Genomic DNA, 9,277 nt, shown 5'->3' with positions numbered 1-9,277 from the left:
TGAGGTGAATATACCCTTTTGTTGAAATGAGCGATCTGTTTCGACAGATTTTCCAGTGATGTTAAATCAAATTTAGATTGCTATACTAATTTCACTAATACTAGTTTTAGTATCTTTGTTGCTTGTAGTTTATATTAATGAAAATCCACAGTGTAGCTTTATATTAGGTCACGTGTTTCTTATAATGGAAAATCCCATTTACAGTGCTCTAGAAAAATTACATTTTAAACAGGTAGCTTGTCCATTTTTTTCTCCAATATAAAATGTAGATCACTGTGTAACAAACTTTATATTTCCTTTTGGCTTGGTAGTTAGTGTTTGCAGTTCCTTTAGAAATAGTTTGTAGAGGTTGTGTATTGCAGATGGCAAACTGTTGGCCTGTGGTTAGGACAGAGGAGTGCTGGGTTCCTGGTTCTGTTGCTGGCCTTGTTGCTGAAAGTCTGTTTGGCTCTGGGTGACTCAGCTGACACTAATGGATGTCTAAAATGTACAAAATCAGAATGTAGTAGCTCACAGGTGTGTTGTAAAAATTAATTGTCTGTAAATTGTTTTATTGTGAGATGAAAGTCTCTAGCAAAAGGTCAAATGTTATCCCAGAAAGCAATATAACAATTTTATCAAAATGTTAGCAAGATGTGGCTCCTGGTTTACACACAGCTTTTATATTGGTGTAACTCCCTGTTAGAGAGCCATTTATTTATATCAATACAGTTAGACTGTTGCAGCCCCTAGTGTGGACGCAGTTGTACTGACATAAAGTGCTTCACTTGTATCGTTTATTCCTGTCTGTGCAGGAGCACACTTGGTACCTTAGTAGCGACATACCTGTATTTGGAGGAGTCGTGCCATTTCATATTTTGCTAATTTAGGGTCAGTCTGTGTAGCCAAGGATGTAGCAAACAATGAAAAATCTTCAAGACGATTAGCCTTCTCCAGCAAAATCTGAATTAGGTCATTGGAGGCAATGCTTGTTTTAAGCAAAAGTCCAAATAAATCATAGATGGAACATAAGTTTGTATATATCATTGCTTTTCAAAATATTTACTTCTAGAACTCTGGCTTTTTTTCCTTAAAACTACAGCTAGTATTTTCATATAGCAGTTTCAGGAACCATCATATTTCCTTGCTGGTCCTGCAGCTGTGCATGTATTTTGGTTTGAGTAGGAAAATGATAGAATCTTCTGTTTCTAACCTGTTTCTTACTCCTTCTCTTCATTGATTGTTGTTCTTGCACTGGAGAACTATATCCTGTCCATTTTCAACCACAGAAACCATTTTCACTGTAGCATCATTTTATGATATATAGCATTTTAATGATGGTGGCTTAAAGTTCTTTTTGTTTTCAGAGGCATGCTTTTTAATGCGTATTTTAAAGATAAAATTCAAAATAATGATTTACGGATACACCAGAATTTGTGATCTATGGCCTTCTCGATGGATAATTCAGTATTAGATGTCCTAAGTGTCAGGAAGTTCTGAGGTAACCCTGTGTTGCATGTGTGACACTATCAGTGTGGGAATACTAGAAGAAAATGTTATATGATTTAACATATTCATGTGCCAGTATCTTTGACAGATACGTATGTAAGAGGTCCTTAAAGAAGCCAATGAAGATATTACATACCCGTTTATCCAGCCACTGTTAAGGAGTGGAGTGTAGCTGGTTCCCAAGAGCACAGACGGCCCCTCCCGAAACTCGCTCCCCACCTCGAAGAGCCTGGGTCAGCTTTTCTTGATTACTAATGACTCTTGGATCCTTTAATTTCAACCGCGGCAGTGGAAGGGGAGCTGTATCACCCGCCCGTTGCGAAGCCCCGCGGCTCGCCCCCCGCAGGTGGCTGGGTGCGGGGCGCCAGCCCCCCGCGCCGCGCTGGGGGGGTCGGGCCGGGCTGAGCGGGCACAGGCGGGGGCCGGGAGGAGCGGGAAACGTGAGGGGCAGCAGCTGCCTCTCCCCACCCCGCGGGGACTCTCCCTTCGGTTAGAGGGGCTCGGCGCGCCCGGCGGCAGCTCAGCGGTAGCTCCTGCCCCGCGAGGGCAGGGCGATTTGGGGTGTCTCTGGGGGCCCCACCGGTGCTCGCCGGGGTCCCGCCGGGAGCCGCCGCCGGACTTTGAACGAGCCGGCGGCTGGAGGAACAGGTTTCCTCTCTGCGCGCCGCCGGGGCGTTGCGTCAATGCTGGGAGGAGGATCCTCGAGGTAAATGAACTTTTTAAACGGGGAAAGGAGAAGAAGGGAGAGGAGGAAGAGGAGGCGGGGGCAGCACCCGCCCGAGCGCTTCCTCTAAACGCTCGTTCGGGAAACGGGCTTCGGCCGCTGCCCGGCGCCGCGGCCGGAGGATGCGCTTCCCCGCCCCGCCGGGCTCCGCGGGCGGGCTGAGCGAGCACCGGCCCTCGCACGGCACGGCTCGGCGCCGGCTCCGCGGGTGAGTGCGCGGCGGCTGCGCTGCCCGCGCAGGGGGCGGCTCAGGCGGCGGCTGGAGCCCGGCCGCGGGCGGCGCGGAGCCGGGGAGCGGCCGGGCGGCGGTGGTGCCCGCGCATCGGGGGCTCCCGGAGGCCGAGCCCGGCTGCCATAGCGGGGAGGGTCCAATGCAGCAGGCAGCCGGCGGGGCTGGCCGCGCTCCTGCGGCAGAGGTAGCGGGCGGGGCTGGAAGTTGAGCGCGGTGGTGCGCGGGGGGGCTCGGCGCTGCGAGGGCGGCAGGGGCGGGTGAGGGGCGCCGGCCGAGGCTGGGGGCGAGGCGGGGCGGGTCCGCCGCCGGGGGAGCTGCGCCCCGCTGCCCCCGGCCAGCACCGCCGGGACCCCCCCTCCTCCTCCGAGCGCTACCGCCCTCCGGCCCTCCCGGCCTGGCTTCACGATTAACGCTGCTGGAGGGGGGGATCGGGCCGCGCCCCCGTTGCGGGGGTAGGGGGGTGCGGGGGGGCCGCTCCCGCTGGGGGCATCCCCGTGGTCGGGGAGAGGCGGCCGCGCCGGGTGGGGGCTGTGCGGAAAAGAGTTTGGGAAGACAAGTGATGCCATGGCACTTGGCTTCTCGTTCAGCACATCCCCGGGCCGGGCAGTGTGTGCGGCCGGACGGCTGGATGGGGTCGCCTACCCGGAGACACAGCGGGGCCTTTTCTGTACGTGGCTACAAAAAATTCTGTTTACTTGGTAGAATGTATTAGTGTAGTGGTCACTGGGCTTGCCTGCTTCCAGTTTTTCGCTCTTAAAGCACTTGCATTCATTCCCCCCTGGTATTTTCAGAAGCAGAGGGCTGTAGTTATTACTGTACTTCATACAAGTTAATATAACTATCTTTAAAGTCAGAGACTGTGTGCGTTTATTATTTATAAATATGTGAAGATAACAAGTATAATAGGCGAATAATTCTTAATCTCTTTCAAGTTGTTACTGGGTTATTGTGGTATGTGGTGCAGAAAACCGTGTTTATTATTGTGGATTTGGGGGATCCAAACAGCAATTTAACCTATCTGAGGACTAACTAGTTTTGTGTGTGTTACTAGGACGCTCTAATAATAACGTGCAAGCAGAAAACGGAATCATATAGTTTCATGGAAAGTATATTGTGCTGTTTAAAACACTTTTTAAAATATCAAGTCCTGGGGAAACTTATAACTGATCTATAATGCAACTTTATTTAAAATAAAGTTACAGAATAGGGAAGACATTCTGTAATACAACTAAGCTTCCCTGTGATAAATATTTAGCTTTGGTATAGAGTTCACCAGCATAAGGAAAGCGAGTCAGAAGAACACATCTGAATAGTAATTCAGTGCTCTAATAAAGTATGGAATTTCTGTTCCTGACTTCTTCTGAAGAAATTGTAGATACTTGCAAGTAAAAATACTTCAGTGATAGTTTGTGTAGGTAAATCAGCATAGCTGTAATCTTTGAGAGGCAAGTTTAGCACTAGAGGTTTGATTTTGTACTTTCTCTTAAATTTTTGACTGCCTGGGAAAAAAAAAAATCAGAAAGTATAAAACTAGAAGAAAGCCTAGCAAGTTGTTAGATTACATCAGTAATGTTGATACCAGCCTTCCCCTGAGTACCTTGTTTGATTGCAAACAAGATTCTTCCCAATCCATGTATAAAAATGTGTTTATCTCTTACAAACAAAATATAATGGTTTCAAAGGGTGGTTGGCAGCTTCAGTGAAAAAGGAATTATCATAACCAAGCTTGGGTGTATAGGAGAGACTCAAGAGTTAAAGAACGCCAGCACCACTGAATCCATTTAACTGGTGAAGTGGTTTTAATTGGGTTGGTTGCTAGGGAATGGCTCCAGCACCATGTATTTCAGTGAATTTAAACACTGGACAAATGGCACACCTAAGTCTCCTTAAATGATACACCTGGTGTGGGCTCCAGCTGAACCTAGAGCAGGTGTGCATTGCTTCTTGGTAACTAGTTTTCCCTTGTTGTGCAGTTCCACAGCGCGGGTTACGTGCTGCTAACCTGTTCTGTGGTGGCTGCTGGGCGAGTTGAACTTGCTGTACAAATTCTGTACTTAATGTTTTGCAGTATGCTTACCTTAAAAAAAAAAAAAAAAAAAAAAAAATCAGTTAATGTAAACATAACTAGAAACAGTTTTCTAGAAGTAGGCTCAAAGCAGGATTAACTTACATATTTGATATAAGAATTAATTTGTTACATGTTTGTACCTTTTCTTGTACAGGAAGGGTCAGATACTACTCTTGGTTTTATTGGACTGAATTATTTGACTTCAGTGAAGTTGCACTGGGCTCGTGCATGGGACAGTTGTGCTCGGACTTGCATTAGCAAGGTTGGGAGCGCCACTGTGTGCAAGCTGCTGTCAGTACTAGTTTTGCACGCAGTGCCTGTTACATCTGTGCCAAGCAATACTAATCAATAGCATGTTAAAAATACCATCTGGGGGTAGAACTGACACCGGTCATCCCTGTGTGTCCTGCCCTGTGCTGCTGTACAACTGACATTAATTACTGAGGGCAGTGCTGAGAAGGAGTCTTTCCTTGGTTCAAATGGTACTTGAGAACAGAACTTGGCTCTGTTCTTTTATAAATAGAATAAATGTATTGAAGTCTGGCTTTATCTCTTCAACATTTATAATGTAACGTAGTATAATGTTCTGTGTTGGCACACAGGAGAATTAAGTTTGGCTCTGTTCTCATTCCCCATACTAGCAGGAGTTAAGAACAAAAAGAGGCAGCTGTATCTAATTCAGGCTATGAAGGGAGTCAGGGACTTGTTAAACTCAACCGTAAACCACAGAAAGTAAGAGGACCTGACTTTCTCTAAAGCAGCCTGCTAGGTTTCGTGGGTTTAATAAAGCTCAGCTAGATGCCCCAGCTGAAGAACATTGCATGAATTTCCAACAGCACTTTCCTAAATATAAAACAGGAGTGACCAGACTCGTCAAGTTCATATGTGTAATCTGGGAGAAAATAAGAGGCATACCTAATTCTCATGAGAGCCACTACAGATTAAGCATCTTTAATATTGGAGGATGGCCTGCAGAGGCGCATAAAGCAGTGGGCCATCTGTACCACTCAGATCAAAATGCATCACTGGAGAGGGTGCTATATTAAAAGTGAAGGCAGATTGGGGCACTGCTGTGGAACTCTTCTGGCTTTATCTATGAGTTGCAAATTAAACTTGTTGACAGAAGCGGAGAAAGAACTGTTAATGGAGACTTTGTCATATTTCTTTCCTGAAGTTCACTGAAGACTAGGGTTAAAGAAAATCTATCTGTATTTGACCAGTGGCAATCCATGCGAGAGACTCTTCTGTTGCTATTCTGAGAACTATTTAAAGCTGGCTTTTAGATTTTACTGCATAAATGCTGTTAGTTGTGGCATGTCTGTCTTTCATGAATACATACTTCAAGAAATAGGTTATTTTCTAAAATTGCTTTAATTTTCTTACCTAGTTATTGGTATGAGTTTTGCACGTAATTACATACTTTGAGTTGGTTCCCAGCAGTACTTACTCTGATAATAATAGGAACATAACACATCAGAATAGTTGAAAATTCTTCATTGAGGAGGGGTTTGAGAAAGAGATAGCAGGTTTGGTAGAAGATGCTTCTTGTGCTTGACATGAAATTCTCTCCTTCACCTCTCAGAGTTCTCTCCTCTCAGAGATAGCTAATTCTTTTAACCACAAATACACGAGTTTGGATAAAATAGCTGTGGAATAGCAGTTTATGTACATCCCCAAATGCTTTAAGTATTTTACAGATAGATAAGCAACTCTCCGAGCAAGGAACAACTTCTATTTTTAGATACAATGGAGTGAGTGAGGGGCAATAAACTGTGAGGAAAAGACAGGCTGAGGGGAGAGTGGCAATGAGGTCATGAGGTTACTTTCCATGCATTCGTTTAGAAGACGTGAGAAAAATGCAAGGAAGACTGTTACATGCACAGTGTTCTACAGTGAGTGTAGTTATGAGCAGATAAAACAAGAATGGACAGCATTCTAAATGCTGCAAGAAAAGTCAGCAAATGCTATTATTCTGAGACACTCTTGGCTAGGATGGAGCAGAAAAAAAGCCACATTAATTTTTAGACCTTCAGAAAAATGTTTGTGTTATTAAAATATCTATGTTATCAGTTTTTTGGGATTTTTTTAAACGGAAGTACATATGGAGTCACTCCTGAAAAGCAGAAGCCATTTCTCTACCCCCTACCCAGAAAGTCAGTGTCCAGGAATATGTGCCTGCTAAACTAACTTTTTTTTTTTCTCTCCCCTTTTGAAACAAATCCAGGTTTGCCTCTCAAGCTGCTTTTGACTACTCTGGACAGTAGCAACACATTGAATCTGGCATGATTCTTCCCAGTTGTACTGCTGCAGATGGAATTCTGAGTACAAGGAATGAAAATTGATAGGACTTGTTGGTGTTCCTTCTGCTATAGCCTGGCAAATCTCTGAGCAGCAGCAGAGGTACTGAAGCTGTATCTGTAAACTTAGGAAGTTGGACTTTTCTCTTCCCCTATCCATTGGAACAAGTGCTAGGATATTTAAAATCAATTTTTAGTTTCTATGAAAAAAGTTAGTTTCACCTGCCAGTGAAATTCACTGGAGAGACTAGTAAGAAAGAAGGATTTTTCATTTCTTCAAAACCCTATTAGTGTACATTTTTTGGAAAGCAGCCTTAATAAATATTGCATCATACTATAGCTACGTATCTGTTGACTTAGATGAAAATTCAATATACATTTCTTAAATAAGCATAGAAGCCGAGTATAATTTTTCAGACCAGTGGTTTTGCTATTGCATGAGAACTTTCTTAATCAAAGTTTATCTCAAAGAACAGACGCTGACAGAGATGAAGTAATAATGTGGCTATGAAATAATCTGCTGGAGGAAAAACTGTTTTCCCAAGTGGCTTTAGGGACAGAATAGCCAATGCATTTCTTTGGGTAAAACACACTGTGCTAGGTTCTTTCTACTCAGACATTTCTGGTCTTTACAAAAAGCAGATAGTCTCCCTTGTGTCATTTTTAATTGATTTTTTTCAGTGCATTACAAGAGATCACTGGCACCAGTCCAGGAAAAGGCAGGCAGCAAGTAGAGAATTCATCAAAAACTGACTCATTGATCACTGGATCTGATGAAATAATTAGTGCTTGATATTTTCAGTACAGTTTCATGCTGTTATTTTGACTTCCAAAAGCAAGAGAAAATCCCTTTATACCAGATGATCACCAGGCAAAAAATATTACTTCAAAAATTCTTCATCATACTTATTAATTTTTTGGAATCTCCTTGCAGGAATTACTAAGAATTTTTCATTGACTCATTAACAGGAATACCAGTGCTCGGTTTCGCAAACAAGTCAGTTTTGGGACATGGTATTTATGATGGAGGGAAGTCATAGGCATCATTTTGGTGCATTCATTCCCAAACATGTGCAGTAATTGGCCTTCAAATGTGTTCATTAATAATAATGATATTTTTTTTAAATAATCTTGGAAACCAACAGAAATACCAAAGGGATATCACACTAACACTAAAGTTGTAGTAGACCTCAAACAGTATCATACCATAGTTCCAAGATCTGGGCAGCTCTGCTGTAATGAAATCTGTGAGATAAATCAGTGTATAACAAGTATTCTATCTGAGGATTCTCTGTGAAGTTGCAAATGTGTTGTTAACTCAGTAAATTTGACCAGTTGTGTTTAAAATACAGATAGACATGGATTTTTTTTTTTTCAACATTTGCATTTTTGATGCAGTAAACAAAAATGTCATCTCAAAACATCCCAGAACCTTGAGGAAGAAGATTGCTTTTTATATGTGTCAAAGTAAGAGTTTGATACCCTGCTGAATCCTTGAACTTGTTGCTAAATTTAAGCATAGAATAAAACTTCATTGTCTATGTTGGTCACAGCTTATGAACTGTAAATTTTTCAAGTTTCTGTTTCTTGTTGGTACTGAACGAACATTCAGTTGCTTTGTTGTTGTTTGGTTGTGTTTTTTTCCTTAGGAATAAGATTATTTCAAGTATATTGCTTTTTACTTCTTTGAAGAGAACCTTGATGTTCCTTGGGCGGGGCAGACGGGTCAAGGTATAAATAAATACTTGTTTTCCTCTCCCTTATAGGAGACCTGCAAACAAAAAAGAAATAGAAGCCGTTAACCTACCCTGTTCAGAGAGAACACTAAATCGGCACAACATGGCACAGCATAGTATTGTCCTTGGATTATTCATGATGGCTGTTTTATCACTGTTGGATGGAAGCTCAGCTTTCCTGTTAAATCAGCGGCTGAAAGGAAGATTTCAAAGAGACCGTAGAAACATCCGCCCAAACATCATCCTTGTTCTTACTGATGATCAGGATGTAGAACTTGGTAAGAGCCTAACATAAAGAGAATTTTAGCTAATGAGTATGGCACTGCTTTTCCTTGAAGCTAGATTCTTCCGTCCAAAATAATTATCTTTTCTTTCAGTGTGAAAAATGATTGGAAGAACAAATAGCAAAAATTTAAACCTACCTTTATGTAGAAAATACTTTCTAGCTGCATGCAATTCAAGGACAAAAAAAGTTAGTCTCAACTTAAAATGTCAGACTTCCTGTTTCTGGGGAAGTAGGAGATTCCTGCCTATCCGTCCTCATCTAGATACATAAACTAATGCTTCTGGAAATGGCAAGTATAGCCTGGGAAGCTACATGCCAAAGCAGTAGGTTTAAATTCATAACTGATTATTGCACCATATAATTACCCAAATTTTTTTTGTGTAATTTCAGACATTCATTACATGTACAATTTTAATTACTTAAATGCTACCTAGCATAGTCATACT

The 9,277-nt window shown here is 42.7% G+C and overlaps 1 protein-coding gene across 1 annotated transcript in view; it reads left to right on the top strand.

Moving 5' to 3' along the window:
* Nucleotides 1–2,220: 2,220 nt before the first annotated feature.
* Nucleotides 2,221–9,277, top strand: part of SULF2 (sulfatase 2) — a 68,855-nt gene continuing 61,798 nt past the window's right edge. The window contains exons 1-2 of the mRNA XM_074920408.1: nt 2,221–2,420; nt 8,576–8,823. Coding sequence (XP_074776509.1) covers nt 2,335–2,420; nt 8,576–8,823 — 334 coding nt within the window. The 5' untranslated portion in view covers nt 2,221–2,334. The remainder of the gene's footprint in view (nt 2,421–8,575; nt 8,824–9,277) is intronic.

Source organism: Athene noctua, chromosome 16 (genome assembly GCF_965140245.1).
Source record: "Athene noctua chromosome 16, bAthNoc1.hap1.1, whole genome shotgun sequence".
NCBI lineage: Eukaryota > Metazoa > Chordata > Aves > Strigiformes > Strigidae > Athene > Athene noctua.
The sequence above is the reverse complement of the archived record's forward strand: the minus strand, read 5'-3'. Positions and strand labels throughout refer to the sequence as shown.